Source organism: Notolepis coatsorum (assembly GCF_963971535.1).
Source record: "Notolepis coatsorum genome assembly, chromosome: 1".
Taxonomy (NCBI): Eukaryota; Metazoa; Chordata; class Actinopteri; order Aulopiformes; family Paralepididae; genus Notolepis; species Notolepis coatsorum.
Window position 1 is genome coordinate 10,343,291 of NC_140165.1, and position 19,322 is coordinate 10,362,612.

General features: G+C 41.2%; 1 protein-coding gene across 1 annotated transcript in view; it reads left to right on the forward strand.

Moving 5' to 3' along the window:
* Positions 1 to 6,183: 6,183 nt before the first annotated feature.
* LOC311244884 (uncharacterized protein) overlaps positions 6,184 to 19,322 on the forward strand; it is a gene marked incomplete at its 3' end in the record, with an annotated part of 90,692 nt that continues 77,553 nt past the window's right edge. The window contains exons 1-5 of the mRNA XM_084334571.1: positions 6,184 to 6,269; positions 11,475 to 11,552; positions 11,656 to 11,763; positions 12,381 to 12,491; positions 15,026 to 15,165. Coding sequence (XP_084190697.1) covers positions 11,522 to 11,552; positions 11,656 to 11,763; positions 12,381 to 12,491; positions 15,026 to 15,165 — 390 coding nt within the window. The 5' untranslated portion in view covers positions 6,184 to 6,269; positions 11,475 to 11,521. The remainder of the gene's footprint in view (positions 6,270 to 11,474; positions 11,553 to 11,655; positions 11,764 to 12,380; positions 12,492 to 15,025; positions 15,166 to 19,322) is intronic.

Here is a 19,322-nt window from a genome sequence, read left to right on the forward strand (position 1 = left end):
ACTGCTGTACAATACTGCTGTAGGCCTATAATACTGCTGTTCATATCCAGTATACACATATTTACATTAAACATAATATTCACCATTCCTTAATTACCATCATACCCACATCACATAGACTGTAGTGTATAGCATAGCAAAAGTATACTGTTACCTGGCCCATGGGGACATTAACGTGTGTTGACGTGCCTTACAAATACATTTGATTTTGATTTGATTATCAATAAGGTAGGATATCTGGAACACACAAACACACTCTTTTTTAAATCACATGCCATGAAACTCGGGGACCTTCACCTGGGTCACCTGGCTGAATTTAAGACTGCACAAAAAGCACGAAACAATTCACTCCCGGGTAACATCCAAAAATTCTGTTATAGAGAGGGGGGTTACAATTTAGAGGAGAGTCTAACTTCAAGAAACAGGCTGTTCATTCAACAATGTATGTATATTTCAGTTTGTGGAGTGAATATGAGTTGCATAAGATAATAGAGTGTGAAGGTATACTGAATACTGTCTATCTGTCATATATGTTATGATGAATTGAAAATGGGGACCCTGATGTAAACAAGACGAAAGTCTTTCTCTGGTCTGCATCCCCTTAACAATTGTGTGTAGTGAGCCGTACTGTATTGTACCCATTCTGCAATCTGTTAATAAAGTTTTCAATCAATCAATCAATCAATCAAGGGGCCGGGGGGCCTGAATGCCTTCTACAACATAACTGCATTTCCGCGTCTCTGATTGGCCAGATCATTTCTGGTCATGTGACATGTACGCCCAATCGTGGGACCGCAAGTTTCTACAATGGTTAAGCTTAGGCGCTCTTTCGAAGTAGGTTAAGGTTAGAGTTTGTCTTAGAGCATGGCGATAGAATGCCAGGTAGTTTGCAGGCTCTTAGACCCGGAAATAGGCGCAGAACTTGCTGTCCCACGATTGGTGCACATGTCACATGACCTGGCCAATCAGAGCGCAAAACTCGAACGCGGAAATGCAGTTCCGTCGTCGAAGGCATACACGCGGCCGGGGGGCGTGTATGCCTTCTACAACGCTGTTTGGTTTCCACGTTGCCGTTTTGTGCTCTGATTGGCATGAGCCGCGACAAGCCCCTCCGCCGTGCTGCGATAAGGCGTTTAACAGCGGGGAGAGTATGGCGCCGCGAGCGTCATCGCTGAGCTCATCAACGACCCTCCGTGCTCCGGCTTTCAACAGCGGGGAGAGTATTATGGGGCTTATGCCGCGAAGCAGTAACACAACAGTGAACACATAGATAAGTACGACTGACAGATGCATTGCAACTATGTGTTCACTGTTGTGTTACTGCTTCTCGGTATAAGCCCCATAATAAGACCGTCTCTGGCTTCGTCCAGCGGACACCATGATGAGCTCAGCAAAGCCTTATCGCAGCACAGATGGTCGTGGACCCGCAACGCAGCCGCGAAGCCGGCGATGAAGCCCGAGTCGCGCGATTTGACAAACCAATTACATAATCCAACATATGTGTAAAGAAACAACATATTCCAGTTAACGGTATATTTTTTTAATGATTGCTTACGGTATAAATTAGGTTAACTGGAGCTTAGTATTGCTGCCTGGCTGGCGGGCGTGTCGCAGCTCATGCGCGCGCTCGGCCGATCAGAGCGCAAAACGGCAACGCGGAAACCGAACAGGGTTGTAGAAGGCATACACGCGGCCGGGGGTGAATGAATGAACGAAAACTTTATTTAACAGATTGCAGAATGTGTACAATACAGTACGGCTCAATACATACAATTGTTAAGGGGATGTAGACCTGAGAAAGACGTTTGTCTTGTTTCCATCAGGGTCCCCCATTTTCAATTCATATAGACATTTATGACATACACAACATAAATGACATTTATGGCATAGGGACATATAGGTATTTAGTACTGATACATTTGTGACATAAGCGGTATTCAAATATACAGTACTGTTACCCCTAGATCCTGACCGAGTATATACATATGATGGGGAGGGGACTGTACATTAGGAGGGGGTGGGTGGGTGGGAGGGAAATATACATACGGCGGGGAGGGAATATATACATGCGGTGGGGAGGAGACTGTCTATTAGGAGGTGGTGGGGGTTTTGGGCATTTACGGAGGCCAGTTTCGAATTGCAGCCTCCCGTAGGTGCTCTTTAAGAGCGGTTTTGAATGTGGGCAGGGATTCACATTCCTTTACAGCTTTGGGTAGGGCGTTCCACATTGTTGTGGCATAATTGCGAAACGTGTTTAGTCCCTTGTTTGAGCCGAATCTGGGTTTAACATGATTTGTTGAGCTTCCTCTGGTGTAGTGGTTGTGGTATTCACTGACCTTTGGGAAGTATTTTGACATGTACATGGGCACCCCGGTCGTATAGTGTATCTTGTAGACCAGGCCCATTGCAAGTTGCTGTACTCTGTCGTCTACTCTAAGCCATCCTAGGTTGTCAAAGTGGGCAGGGGTGAGGTGGGTTCTGGGGTTCAGGTCAAGTAGTAGTCTGACCAGTTTGTTTTGTGATGTTTGTAATTTTGTTTTAAGCGCCTTTGAGGTGCACGCATAGTCATAGTACCCTTGAATGAGTGCTCCTGCCAGAGTCTTCAGGGTATTCTTGTTTACCAGAGAGGAGATCCGGTACAAGAATCTAGTTCGTTGGTTGACTTTTTTTTATTACATTGGATGCCATTTTGTCACAGGAAAGATTTGCCTCTAGGATAGAACCTACCTAGGTAGGAACACATACGTTTACACTTCATCCTGCTTCTTTGTTTTTTAATCTGTTTATTACTTGTGTTTTATTATTATTTATTTTCAATTTATGTTCGAAATAAATAAACGCATTCATTCAAGATATTGTGTGAGCTGGGTATTACATTTTTTCTCTTTTTTCTTTATTATTTATGTCTGTTTAATAGTGTTGTTGATGTTATTGTATATGTTGTGATGTTTGTCTATAAATGTTCAATAAAAATTTAAGTTTAAAAAAAAATATATATATATATTGTGTGAGCAAAAGTATAGTCAATTTACTCATACAGTATGTACATCCTCTGGCCTCGCGCGGATCTCACAGCTATGCCCGCACGCGTGTTGCTTAATAACAGCGCAACAGTGCAAAAATGCTTCCGCATTCGTCACCGCACGCCAGTACGGTAATGCGCCTTTCATTTTCCTTCGCCCAGCGCCCAGGTGCGTGCATCGGCGGCGGCGTGCTCGCTCAGGTGCGTGCACCGGCGTGCTCGCGAGGTGCCCGCGCATGCGCATGAGATCCCGCCTTGGTTCGTGCACAGAACCAGAGCATTTAGACCTTTTACTGTGGTTCAACAGTTTTAGTAGCAGTGCACAGAACCAGAGCATTTAGACCTTTTACTGTGGTTCAACAGTTTTAGTAGCAGTGCACAGAACCAGAGCATTTAGACCTTTTACTGTGGTTCAACAGTTTTAGTAGCAGTGCACAGAACCAGAGCATTTAGACCTTTTACTGTGGTTCAACAGTTTTAGTAGCAGTGCACAGAACCAGAGCATTTAGACCTTTTACTGTGGTTCAACAGTAGTTCATACAAGACTTTCTTTGTAAAATGTGTCATAATGACTGTAGCATTTGTGTGTGTGTAACGTACACTGTAAAAAATAAATGTTTTTTCACAGGAAATTCACTATTATTTTACAGATTACTTTTGTTTTTCTACTTTAAGTGTAAATGCCATACAAATATAGTAAATTACCTTTTATCAAACTATTAACCATTAAATAAAGGTTGTAATTCCTTCATAGTTAAAGACTGTAGAGGTTGAGTACTTCATTATCTAAACATGGTAAGTTAGAGTGTTGTGTTCAGTCAGACAGTAGACAAGTAGAGGTTGAGTACTTTATTATCTAAACATGGTTTGATTGATTGATTGAAAAGTTTATTAACAGATTGCAGAATGGGTACAGTACAGTACAGCTCAATACATACAATTGTTAAGGGGATGCAGACCAGAGAAAGACTTTCGTCTTGTTTACATCAGGGTCCCCCATTTTCAATTCATCATAACATATATGACATACATGACATACAGATAGACAGTACTGCTACATCTATACATTTATGACATATCAGATTTGCAAATACAGTACTGTTTGTGATACAAAAGTGTCCAGAAAAAGGAGTGTATATACATTTGGCGTAGAAACTGTACATTGGTGAGTTAGAGTGTTGTGTTCATTCATAGTTAAAGACAGCCGAGGTTGAGTAGTTTCTTCTGATATTCCATAGTAAAGTACACGTTAACGTTACAATGTGTTGTGTTCACAACACTGTTTAGTTAAAGACAGCCGAGGTTGAGTAGTTTCTTCTGATATTCCATAGTAAAGTACACGTTAACGTTACACTGTTTAGTCTGACGACGCGTCGCGAAGTACACGTTAACGTTACAATGTGTTGTGTTCACAACACTGTTTAGTTAAAGACAGCCGAGGTTGAGTAGTTTCTTCTGATATTCCATAGTAAAGTACACGTTAACGTTACAATGTGTTGTGTTCACAACAGCGTTTAGTCGCCTCCGACGACGCGTCGCGATAATATACTATATTCGCGAAGTACACGTTAACGTTACAATCGTCGCGATAATATACTATATTCCATATCCATAGTAAATTACACGTTAACGTTACAATGTTGCGTTGTGTTCACTCATAGTTAAAGACAGTTGTGTTCACTCATAGTTAAAGACAGCCGAGGTTTCAAGTGATGAATGAATGAATGAATGAATGAATGAATGAATGAATGAATGAATGAATGAAAACTTTATTTAACAGATTGCAGAATGGGTACAATACAGTACGGCTCAATACATACAATTGTTAAGGGGATGCAGACCTGAGAAAGACGTTTGTCTTGTTTCCATCAGGGTCCCCCATTTTCAATTCATATAGACATTTATGACATACACAACATACATGACATTTATGGCATAGGGACATATAGGTATTTAGTACTGATACATTTGTGACATAGGCGGTATTCAAATATACAGTACTGTTACCCCTAGATCCTGACAGAGTATATACATATGATGGGGAGGGGACTGTACATTAGGAGGGGGTGGGTGGGTGGGAGGGAAATATACATACGGCGGGGAGGGAATATATACATGCGGTGGGGAGGAGACTGTCTATTAGGAGGTGGTGGGGGTTTTGGGCATTTACGGTGGCCAGTTTCGAATTGCAGCCTCCCGTAGGTGCTCTTTAAGGGCGGTTTTGAATGTGGGCAGGGATTCACATTCCTTTACAGCTTTGGGTAGGGCGTTCCACATTGTTGTGGCATAATTGCGAAACGTGTTTAGTCCCTTGTTTGAGCCGAATCTGGGTTTAACATGATTTGTTGAGCTTCCTCTGGTGTAGTGGTTGTGGTATTCACTGACCTTTGGGAAGTATTTTGACATGTACATGGGCACCCCGGTCGTATAGTGTATCTTGTAGACCAGGCCCATTGCAAGTTGCTGTACTCTGTCGTCTACTCTAAGCCATCCTAGGTTGGCAAAGTGGGCGCTGTAGCGCTGAGAAGAAGGAGTCGGAGGCGGTGTCTCGAAGTTAAACCTAATTCCTTTATTCATCAGCGTAACAACAAATCGACGTAGTCGTGTCGACAGTAAATAAGAATGCCGGTGGCAGGAAGTGCCACCCTATAAATCGTCCGGGGGGAACTACCATTCCCAACGAGTTCCTTGTGAATTATGTACAGTCACTACAGCGCGTACATTCGTTGCAATGTACGCGGAAATGCCATAGCATTTGTCTAAGCGGGCCTGAAAAGAAAGGTGCTTTACCGTAGTGGCCTGCGGTGACGAAGGCGGAAGCATTTTTGCACTGTTGCGCTGTTATTAAGCAACACGCTGCCCGCACAGTGCAATACTCCAATTCAGGCATTGGGTGGGTGGCGCTGCTGAGCGGTCCTGAGGACATGAGAGCGCCGCTCTGCGGCTCTGCAGCTGCATGCTTCTCGACCGTCTTGAGGAAGTCCCGCCCCAGGGGAAACACGTCACGGCCCGGCCCCGCGCTCTTTGTGTAGCTTCACCTCGCTGTAGCTGCTAATGTGCTATAATGCTAACCTCTAATACTGAACATATTAGAATGTAGAGATCGTGTAAAGAACGGACTAACTGCATCTTCTGAAGATATGTGTATTTGAATGGACTAAGGAGCAGTATGAACTAGAGTAGAGTTTGGTCACCACCACCTTGAATGTTCTGATGTCTGAACGTGAGATGAAGAAACACAAAGCAGGTTTGTTAAATCACCAGAAGGCCTTTTCTTGGACATTATTCTTACACCACTTATCAACAGGGATATGCTTTGAGGTGACGTTATTTCACAGTTGTCTACCATTCAATGATCTATCCAACAGCTAGAGCAGCGTTGTGGACTTTGAACAGTGAATAAGAACAACAATAAGATGCCCGGTATGGTTCTGTAAACTAGTATGATGAGTCGCTCGCAGTCAACCATCTGCTTTCTAGACTCATGTTAGAGCTACTTGGGTAACGTTCCAGACCAGAGCCCAGTTATTATAACACTGTGGGCCACGATGGTAAGTCTAACATTATTGCACTGTGACTGTGTGTAAATTGACAACAACAAAGACCGTCGGTCATCATATAAAATATCTGACAAATTTACGAGGTTAATTGAAAATGTCCGTTTCAGTTTTGAAAGTGATCCGTGATGATGAGTGTATCAGAGTGTAGTGTGGGTTTAGATCATGGGCCTTGTTCAGGTAAACATCTGGAACAACCCCAACCACCTCCCTTTCTCACTTAACATCAAACCCTAGTTTCTAGGTCAGTGCTCACCCTAATTTACAGCCTGGGATTAACCAGGTTATGGATATTTAAAGGGGAACTATCTTATAAATGGCCTTTTTCAGTGTTTAGCATTGTTTCCTAGCTATGTGGACTTATATTAATATGATCTATGTCTCTAATTCTCATATTGGCGCATTCTTCAAATTCTCCTCTCACAATATTCACCCTCACTGAACTGAGTCATCTGAAAATGTGCTGATTTGTGATGTCAGAGAGACACCGCTGCATGTTAATGTCCCAGATGCCGCAAAGGCCACACAAAGCCCAGCCTCAAAACAGCTTAAGATCTTCAGGTAGAAAAATGCTGTTTTTGAGGACTTGATTAGAAATACAAAACAATGAATTAAAAAATATATATAATTACAGAGGTGTTCCATAAACTCACACGAATTGTGTAAAAGTGCCCAAATAGTGAAAAAAATTGTAAAATAGTTCCCCTTTAAGGAATTCATAATAATAGTTCCACAAGATTCTTTGTATTTGTAAATGTCACATGGACATTATTTTGATTATTACGTATATACAGTGATGGAAGAAGTACACAGTTCCTTTACTTAAGTACAAGTAGGAATACCCAGATAAAATAGTATTTGATATTGAATGTACTTAAGTATCAAATGTAAAAGTATGCATTCTACATTATGTTACAATTTTATTTAACAGATTGCAGAATGGGTACAATATAGTACAGCTCAATACACACAATTGTTAAGGGGATGCAGACCAGATAAAGACTTTCGTCTTGTTTACATCAGGGTCCCCCATTTTCAATTCAGCTTCAGCATAACATATATGACATAAATGACATAGACAGTCAGTAACTGCTACATCTATACATTTATGACATACCAGATCTACAAATACAGTACTGTTTGTTATACAAAAATAGTCTAAAAAAGAGAGTATTCTTTTGAGGGGGAAGAAACGGTACATTGGAGGTGGTTAGGTGGGGTGGGGGGGGGGGGGACTGTACATTGGAGGGGGTTGGGTTTGGACATTTACAGGGGCTAGTTTCGAATTGCAGTCTCCCATAGGTGCTCTTTGAGAGTGGTTTTGAAAGTGGGTAGTGATTCACATATTCCTTTACAGCTGTGGGTAGGGCATTCAACATTGATGTGGCATAATTGCGAAATGTGTTTAGTCCCTTGTTTGAGCCGAATCTGGGTTTGACATGATTTGTGGAGCTCCCTCTGGTGTTGTGGTCGTGGTATTCACTGACCTTTGGGAAGTATTTTGACTTGTACATGGGTACCTTAATTGTGTAGTGCAGGGGTAGGCAACCCTAGGCATGCATGCCTGCATAGGCACGCGGGGGCATTTTCATAGGCACAGGGGGCAGCATTTTGCTTTGAAATATTATAGTGAAATATTTTGCACTGTTGTCGCATTTATCTTGTTGAAATCCTCCCACAGGTTCTTTTTACTACCACATATTTAATTGAGACCCTTTATTTGTTTATTATTTCAATTTAGCTGGAAATACATTGCTACATCATTCAGTAACATTTGCAGAGCCTTATAACAAAAACATTATTACGGTCACCAATGACTCACCATTGTGACCAGTGGGATTAATCAACACATTTTATTATTTATTTTTCTATTTCATTGAACATTGCACATGTTAAAAGCCATTTTTTTTTACTCAAAATGTGAGTATTACCAAGTCAACTTGTGTTCTTAAAACAATGACAATAAACATAGTTTTATTAGGTTGAAATAATGTGGTTGTGTACTTATTTTTCTGTTAACTTATTGTGGATTGAAAACTGAAAACCTTAATGCACAGTAACTGAACTCAATATTTTTAAGTTCTGGAAACTTATTATTATTTATTTTTTTACAGTGTAGTCTTGCGATCAATCAAAACGTATTTACACGATATACCTCACATTCACATCTTGGTGTTCTCCTGGTGTTCTCCATTAGGCCTGTAGGTGGAGCTATGACAGCACACATACAGTACACACACCGATGGTGTGTGATGTGTCCAAAAATGAATGGGCAAATGTGAGTGAAATGGTCGCACTGTATGCAGCTGTTTGTCTGCATTGCATTCCCCCCCCCCCAACTCAGATTTAGGGTTGATAATTATGTTATTAATAATAACAATAATGATGTAATAATGTAAAAATTATCATAAAAAATACCTGATTATGAGAAAAAAATGTACGATGCATGGAATATTGTTGAGGCACACTAGTTACAACTATATTTCAAACAGGCACTCCATGTCAAAAAGGTTGCTGTCTGTGTATCTTGTAGACCAGGGCCCTATTCCCCGTACCTGGCTAACTGAGTTAGCCGGATAATTTTCAGCATAGCTTGACTTAAGCCAGACATTTCCGTTCCCTGATGTCGGATTGTGTAAATCGCCATGGTAACAGATCAGAATGTTTGAACCTGCTCCGGAGCAGGGTTAAGTTCAGTTAGCTGGATAACCTGCGTTATTTCTTTTCCTAGCCGCATTTGTCAGAGACGCTCTCTGATTGGCCGACGCCTGTTTCTACACTGGTTAGGCTTAGGCACTCTTTCGAAGTAGGTTAAGGTTAGAGTTTGTCTTGGAGCGTGACGGCAAGTTCTTTCGACGGTTAAGCTTAGGCACTCTTTCGAAGTTGGTTAAGGTTAGAGTTTGTCTTAGAGCATGGCGATAGAACGCCAGGTAGTTTGCAGGCTGTTCGACGCGGAAATGGGCAAAGACACAGCTCGTCACGCGATTGGGCAAACATGTCAGTGGCCAATCAGAGAGCGTCAGTCAGTGGCCAATTAGAGAGCGTCTCTGAGAAATGCGGCTAGGAAAAAAAATTACGCGGATAAGGCTGCATGGCCACACCCTCGCAAAGAAATCCCAGCTCGCTTCCTGAAATATTTCTCAGTCTAGATCCCATTATACCATTCTGAATTATGTTTTTGTGCTTCGTTTGAAATGTAAAATAATAGGTCTACCTAAAATGCTGATAATAAATCATATTCAGCCTATGAATTTACTTTGTCCTATATAATGCATGTCATATTTATACGGATACGGCGCTCGAGACACACAGTTATTTTAATAACGGACTAAACGGATCATTGCAAATGTGAATCCTGCAGGGATATTTTTAATGAATGAAACCTATCAGGTGTTTGGCTCTGATTAGTTTAATATTCTTCGCTGTGTATTTGCTTATTAAACGGAGCGCCCGGATTGTGTTTCATTCAAGCATATGAAGCGTCTATGCGCGGATTGTGGATATGAATTATGAGGAATCTGAATCTGTGGAGTGTTTAATTGTATCACTGTCACTGTGACTGTCACACGTTATTGTGATATTGTAACTGGGATTAAAATGTATGAGGAGATGCGCTGTTTGATGGATTTGATGACGTGACGTGACTTGATAAATTGAATGAGCCTTTGATGTTTTTGATGAATGAATTTGAGAAAATGCATTTATCTTTTCAAGCACTGTTATCTGATGATGAACATGAGGTGTCACTGGTATAAACCAAAGGGTAATCAATTCAATGCATGTATGGATTAGGTCCGAAACAGATTCAAACCTGATTAATACTGAAACTGTAGCCTCCCTCCAAGCCTCTCTTTGGGTTTATATAGTACATAATACCTAAGCACATACAGTACAGATATCCTCATAATATAATTTCTTTGTATCAATTAGATATACTATTTGGGCTTGTTTTTATCCTTATTCTGAAAGAGTTGAACTAATTATTTTCGCTAGCCAGATCTCATTTGATTATTCATTCCATTAAGCCTACTGCCAGCAGGCACGTTTAAAGAAATATAATCTGATTGATTGGGGTAATGAGGGATTTAAAATTAGCCTATAGATTATGCATTTAACTTGTCGGCGAGGCTATTGAGCCGTACTGTATTGTACCCATTCTGCAATCTGTTAATAAAGTTTTAAATCAATCAATCAATCAATGCCATTAGAAAATCAGGATTTCTGCGATCAACACCTGCTGTCTTTTCAGCTGAGGCGGCCGCGCGCACTTATCCTGAGTATCAAGTCTGGTTCGAATTAACAAGACTGAATCAGCGTTCGAGGCACAGGGAAATCCTGGATTCAAACATCGGGTTAATTGAATCTGGATAATGGGACTTTTGATCGACTTAGTTGAACCAGGTACGGGGAATAGGGCCCAGGCCCATTGCAAGTTGCTGTACTCTGTCGTCTACTCTAAGCCATCCTAGGTTGTCAAAGTGGGCAGGGGTGAGGTGAGTTCTAGGAGTAAGGTCAAGCAGTAGTCTGACCAGTTTGTTTTGGGATGTTTGTAATTTTGTTTTTAGCACTTTTGAGGTGCTTTGGTACCATGAAGTGCAAGCATAGTCGTAGTACCCTTGAATGAGTGCTCCTGCCAGTCTTCAGGGTATTCTTGTTTACCAGAGAGGAGATCCGGTACAAGAATCTAGTTCTTTGGTTGACTTTTTTTTATTACATTGGATGCCATTTTGTCACAGGAAAGATTTGCCTCTAGGATGGAACCCAGGTATGTAATTTCATCTTTCCTTGTGACAATATTGTCACCCACTGTAACTGAGAAGCCGTCGGTCTTGCTGAGTTTGTTATTGTTACTTGGATCTACAGGGCTCTCTGACTATCTGCATTTATCCTTGTAGCAAAACTCCAGTTCCTGTAGAAGACGTCCAAGAGCACACCTACTAGAATGAAGGAGGAATCAGACCAGCAGGACCTCTGTAAGTCAGAACAAGACTTCCTACTGAAGATACTTTAGTTTACTCTCTAGACCCAGAAGTAAATAAAGACTAGTATGTTGAGTTGTGTGTCCCTCTGTCCCAGATCCACCCAGAGACCTACTGATTGTTAAAAAAGAAGATCAGGACACGCTAGAGCCACCCAAGGATACTTCCTTTGAGATGGAGGAGCCCACAAACCACCAGGATATCAGTATGTTGTTTCTTTCTCTTATCTGGATTTAGTCTTCTCCTTCCTCTGCTCCAGCATGTTTGTATGTCTCAGTATTTGTCGCTATTGCTTTCTCTCCTCTCATTCTTTAATTTGATCAAACTCTTGTTCACATTCAGCCTAACTCTTTGGAGCACTTTATTCTGGTATCTCTTTTATAAATGGAACACCTTTGTCCTGGTTCCCCTGCTGGATTGAATAGCAACCAGGAGAACTAAGCTGATAGAAGGGATCCCAACTGTGATGTATTATTAAGCCTTAGCTAAAGTGGTCAGTGGTCTTGTTTAACTTAAATAAATGTAATGGAGGAAAAGGAAGTGTTTGATTTTAAATAAAGTTCAGTATATAAATATAATAATTTGTGAAATAATACTGTAAATACTAGAGTATTTCCTTAGTTGCTGTCTCCCTCTGCCCCAGATCTACCTCCAACTTCCTATCAATCATGAAAGAAGAGGCTCAGGACTCAATTACATCCTGTTTTAGATTTTGTATAAAGATTACAAATAAAAATAAATCTGTAATTACAGAAGAAATCAGAGTGGGCAAATACTTTTTCATGCCACTGTAAATACCTTTTCTGTCTCCCTCTGTTCCAGATCCACCCAGTGACCTACTGATGATTAAAATAGAGGAGGTTCAGGACACGCTAGACCCACCCACGGATATGTCCACTGGGCTGAAGGAGGAGCCCACAGACCAGGAGACCAGTATGTTACTTTCTTTTCCTTGTCTTTCTTTTCTCTTGTTGTCCATCCTCTGTTGCAGCATAGTTGTATGTCTCTGTGTCCACAGCTTTCTCTCCTCTTTCTTTCCATGAAGCCTCAATCTATTTGTTTTACCATAACAAAGTGTGGTATTTTCAAATGCTCATTCTTGTTCTATGGAGAGGACTTTGAAAAATCTAATTACTCAAAGTACACAGTAAAAGTAGTTCATATTATTTGTGCAAGTAGTCTTAAGAAGTACTACGTACAAACATGGCAGTTTCATAAACTACTTATGGAAGAAATGTTTTTGATCCCACATAAAAGTTAGTCGAAAATGCTCATTCTTGTTCTATGGAGAGGACTTTGAAAATCAAATTACTCAAAGTACACAGTAAAAGTACCGTAATTCCTCTAATAGTAACCCCGACTTGTATTTGTTTCAACTGTAGCGGGTACCAGGCTTGTATTAGGAGGAGGCCTGTATAAGAGGGAGGCCTATATTTAAAATTTTCAAACGGATCATAATGAATAAATCAACATTTTGTGTCAGTTTGAACCCAGTAAAATGTACTGGGTTCATTTATTGAAACCAAGTACTGTATGAAATAGTAAACAGTGCAATTACAGGTGGTCACTGGTCATTTCAACGTTTTCAAAGTGAAATCAAGTAACTAGGTCAGTATGCAGCTCAGTATATTAGTAACCCGGCTTGTATTAGGAGGCCGGCTTATAATTTCTTAGCTCAAGAGCGCACCCGGCCATTAATAGAGACCCGGCTTGTATTTGAGACCCGGTTACTATTAGAGGAATTACGGTAGTTCATATTATTTGTGCAAGTAGTCTAAGAAGTACTACGTACAAACATGGCAGTTTCATAAACTACTTTATGAAGAAATGCTTTTTATCCCACATCAAAGTTAGTCGAAAATGCTCATTCTTGTTCTATGGAGAGGTCTTTGAAAATCAAATGACTCAAAGTACACAGTAAAAGTAGTTCATATTATTTGTGCAAGTAGTCTTAAGAAGTATTAAGTACAAACATGGCAGTGTCATAAACTACTTATGGAAGAAATGTTTTTTATCCAACATCAAATGCTCCTTCTCTGGAGGGAATTTTGCCATTCTCAAAAAGTACACAGTAAAAGTAGTTCATAGTATTTGTGCAACAAGTTTATGAAGCAATAAGTCCTAACATTATTCTCATAAATTACCCTGTTCCTCAATCGCAAATAATAGAAATGAACCACATGCCATCCTTTACTTTGAAATCCTCACCGGAAGTGTTCCTCTGTGGGATTTCCTGTAGCTTTAGTGGTCGAATATATAATACTGCACACACGAAACGTCCTATTGATTCGATGTTCAATAATACTGCACACACGAAACGTCCTATTGATTCGATGTTCAATAATACTGCACATACGAAACGTCCTATTGATTCGATGTTCAATAATACTGCACACATGAAACGTCCTATTGATTCGATGTCCATTCAGTTCATTACCGGGAATAATTAAACTATTTATGTAAGATCAACTTGTGATCTTTTCTTTTAATTGCGCACTCGAAATTACAGGCGCGGCTGGTTTGACCACGCAAAAGTGAAAGACGGCTGGCTTGACCGCAGTGTGGGGCAGAGTAGTAGACGAGGAGTGAAGATAAGAGACCTGTGTGTTGGAGCTACAGAGCTAACGAGATAAATATACTCCCAACAAATGCAGAGGACTCGCATAGTTATACTTAATAACACGACTACCGGTACACCCTCCTCTATATTATGGTCAGTCCTGTCTCACACTACCAGACATCTTACACTACCCTTCAGTGTAATGCAGCGTACGTTGGGCTAATGCTTGGTACGGTATAATTAGGTATTTAGCTAACATTAGTTGTAATATTAGATCGCTGGCTAACATCAATGTTTTGTAGCCACGGGAGCAGCAAGCTAATGCCAAAAGCGGATGTTTTCTGACTGACTCTGCTTACATTTCAGGGTCACGTTAGATCAGGTCAGGAGGATACTAAAATGACGTAAAATTAGACAAATACACTGCCAACAAAGCAAAGATGAAGATGCTTATTAGTCAATACAGGGCTCCAGACGAACTTTTTACATATTGGTCAATAAAATACTGAAAACAAAACATGCAGACAGACAAGCAGCTCTAATGAGGCAGCGCTAGAAAGCAGTAGTTTGTTTACAAAGATGTGTAAGAGAGGAGCATACAAATGTATTCTAGGAACCCCTAGAAAGGGAACAGGAGAGACTGCAAACTGAAATGACCAGAATGTAGAAACATATCAGGAAAGTAAAGATGAAAATGCCCCCCCCACCTACAGAATCAAAACAAATATGTGGAAAAGACAAGCAAAAGACAGAAAGAGAGCAGAGAAACTTTGAAAACTTTGTTTACAGACTTTATGAAATTACATTACTACATTTGTAGTGTACAATTGCTATAACCATACAGCCTAACCTAAATGAACATTTTCATCTGCTTTAAATTATGATTTTGTCTGTATGGACTTTACAGAGCTGTGTCCACTGAAGATGTCCCAGGGAAAGAATGACCTCAGTGACGACCCCAACGAACATGTCAGAGCTGTTTCACCGGCTGCAGACAAGAAAGATGACCACATAGCCGGTCCTAGCCAACACCATATGCTCCCTGAGGTAGTATTATGCTTCAGTTGACATTCAGTTAGGGTTGGGCTATATGAACAAAATCTCATATCATTATCACCAGATCTTTCTTAGGTTTGACTAGTAGAGGAACAAAATCTCACATCACCATATCTTTCTTAGGTTTGACTAGTAAAGGAACAAAATCTCATATCACCATATCTTTCTTATGTTTGACTAGTAGAGGAACACAATCTCATATCACCAGAACTTTCTTAGGTTTGACTAGTGGATGAACAAAATATCACATCACCATATCTTACTTAGGCTTGACTAGTGGATGCAGGACTTCTTGGCCATTTTGGCGACAGAGCTGCATCTGACTTGATCATTAATTCGTTATCCACACAAAAAAGGATCATGGTAGTTTGATGGTATTTTCAGTTTTACTATGTTACTGGTCAGGGTAAAAGTCATGTATCGCCCTGGTACCACTTTTGTACTTAATGCTACCATGGCATGGTGGCATCCAATTTGAATCATGATACAGATGGTAATACATGGTATTTCCACCATTCTTTGGTCACTATACCATGATCACTTTTTATAAAGGTAGGAAAGGGCTTCGAAACACTTTCGATTCAGGGGTGAAGAAGTTGCAACATGGTTGCATTTTTCATTTGGTTCGGTTAGCTTTTACACTGCACTTTGTCAACCAAACCTTCTAAACAAAGCCATGTGATCATGCAGGGCAGCCTTTTATTGGACATAATCCCATACCTGCCAACTTTATGCTGTGAAAAAGGGGATTCAAACTTCAAACTGACAGGATGAGCAGGAATGATTAAACATAATGTATGAAGGGGATACAATGGTTCATCAATATAATCTGGCAACATTAGAGTTTTCTGATCTTTTCCTGCCTTTGGTCCTTGTTTGGTCCACACCAGGGCCCTCATTTATCAATGGTGCGTACGCACAGATATGTCCGTAACTCGTGCGTACGATCATTTCTAAGCAAAGTGTGGGACTTATCAATTTGAACGTGTGCTTGACTTTGTGCGTATATCTACGCACAGCTCAGAGCATGCGTACCTGGCGCCCAGCGGTAGAATATGAAGACTACAACGCGGAAATAAGCTTCTGTGCATTAGTTTCAACACTGGCGTGTTCTGTATGACCCGTAATTCATTATAGTTAATTGTAAAATAGCGACGGTAGTGTAACATGGCAGTGAGATTCATTGTTCTTGTACTCTCGTATTATTGTTATAGTATAGGCTATTGTCAAGAAGGAAGTACATTATTTTCAATTGTGGCTTTAATTCGTATAGCCGAGAAGCAGTCTCCTATCAGCTTCATTAATCCCGACCCATCTCGGCCACAGCATAACTGAGACCGGCTATGGAAACGAATCATAAATAGACTACTGTAAATAAAATAGCATATAACATTATAAAGGATAGGCTATAGCAGGGGTTCCGTTTCTTCCCCCGAGCCCCACGATTCCTTGGAGACATATAGGAATATGATAAAGGCTATACATGGGTCCGTCAGCGAGGAGATTTGGCCATTTGAGAATAGGCTATTATGGCCAAACGAGGGCATAAGCCTATAAATATTATTAAATGTTTTCATAAGCGTAAAGATACAAGGACAACAGTTATATTAACGATCAAGTTAGTTTACTGTATGCATGCTTCGCGGGGCTCCGTGTGACATGTCTGTGCCATGCTGCGTTATGCGCAAATTACTGTTGCATAATGTAGGCTATGCATATATAATTTATATAGGCTATACCTAATACCGACATAAAAATAGATTGTATGCCTCTACAAATCATATAAAACCATGCAGGTAGAAAATTGACGGAAAATCCGTCACGATTTGGAATCAAATTTACGGAGAACTTTAATCCCTGGGTAATCGAACTTTAAAAGAACGAAACGAAAAAGGGCATTCATATTCCAGCATGGTTATTATTAATGACACCAACGCCAAACAGTGGTTAATGGTAGGGATGCCCCGATCGATCGGCCACCGATCGTTATCGGCCGATAATCAGTATAAATATGCGATCGGTGAATTCCGATAATTATTCATATTCGCCGATCACGGAAACCGATCGATGACGTGGAAAGCATGAGCCAATTCTCCGCCGACCGCTCGAAAAACACGAGGCAGTGTCCATTGTCGCATTTTCTCACCTGTAAACATGTCAGTGGTGTGGAACTATTTCACGGTGTCTGAGACTGATGTAACAATTGCCATCTGCAATGTATGCCAGAATAAAATACCTCGTGGGGGAAACATTGTCAAGAGTTTCAACACAACAAATTTAATTCGACATTTGAAGTCTCAGCACTTAGCGGAGCACGTATTTTACAGATGTTGCCCTACCAGAGCTCTACCAGGCAGTGTTTGCGCACGTGGACAGCCTTATGAAAGAAGACGTGTCTTCAATCAGCTTTACGAGTGACATTTGGAGCTCTGATGTCAGCCCCATGTCAATGCTGAGTTTGACAGCTCAGTGGGTTGACGCAGAGTTCCAACTGCGTAAAGCTGTCCTGCATTCACAGGAGTTTTCAGGCTCCCACACCGCTGCAGCGCTGGCAACAGCCTTTGAGAATATGTTCGAAACGTGGAATATTCCAAGAGAAAAGATCCACGTCATACTGCGAGATAACGCCCGCAACATGATCAAATGCATGACGGACGCGGGACTGCCACATTTGGGGTGTACTATGGCCCACACGCTTCAGCTGGCTGTCCACGATGGAGTTCTTTCACAGCGGAGCATAATTGACATCACAGCTACAGGGAGATGCATCGTGGGCCACTTCAAGCACTCTTGCCTGGCTTATTCTAGGTTGCAGAGTGTGCAGACACAACTCGGCCAGCCTATCAAAAGGTTGCAGCAGGATGTCAGCACCAGATGGAACAGCACATATTATATGTTACAAAGTCTCCTTGGGCAAAAACGGGCACTGGGTGCTTATGCAGCGGACTTCGAACTACCCGCTATATTCACTGCCAACAAGTGGGGACTGATAGAAAACATGCTATCCATTCTGGCACCGTTTGAAGAGCTCACGAAGGAAATTAGTTCATCCTCTGCATCTGCCGCCGATGTCATACCTTGTGTCATGGCTTTAAAACGTGTCCTGGGCAGAGATGTCGCATCAGATCATGGCGTGAAGACGACAAAAGCCACACTGCTGGAAGCTGTAACCCGCAGATTCGCAGACATCGAAACAGAGCCCCTCTACAGTTTGGCAACCATCATAGACCCAAGGTGAAATTAACAACATTTAGCCAGATCATACTGTGACATCACAAATGTTCTAGAATGTTTAATTATGACATCATACTGTGACATCACAAATGTTCTAGAATGTCCTATTATGACAATTATTAATCTATTTTAGATTAGCCTTACAAACGTTTATTTCTATTATTTATTATCATATTATTAACTATGACAGTCTTATGCTGCATCGTATAAAAGAACGAACGCCATGCTAAATTAATGTGATGTTTTCTTTGTTTTAAATAAAAGATACAAGGACCGATTTTATTCTGACGAGCTCAAGGCTCAGACACGGGGACTGCTTTTGCGTCTGCTGGCCTTACAGACAGGCCCCGACCCAGCACCCGGAGCCAGCGACACAGGCGGGCCAGCTGAGAAGGTGCCACGAGCAGGTTCCTTGTCGTCAATGTTTGGCGAAATTATGGCTGAAGAAACCCCGCAGCAGCAGGCCAACGACGATAGCGCGGCTGCGTCACAGCTGCATCTTTACCTGGCAGAGCCACCCATCTCTTAGAGTGCACAGCCACTGGCGTACTGGAAAGCAAACAGGGATCGCTTCCCTGCCCTCGCCACTGTGGCAAGAGCGTACCTCTCTGCGCCCTGCACAAGTGTGGATAGTGAGCGCTTGTTCAGCGCTGCATCCAACATCGTGGATGAACACAGGAACAGGATTACATCCGAAAAGGCAGAGATGCTCCTCTTTATTAAAAAGAATCTGCCAATGATGCTTAATAAATAACACGCCATAGGCATTTAGTCTATAGGCTAAGGTCTATTTCGGGCCTTGTTTTAGAAGCCTATAGCCCCCAGGCATATTGCCTTTTGCACTGTTTTGCCTAAATAGGCTAATTGTTTTTGCAGCCCGTTATATTGTTATATTTTATTATTTATTTGTAATT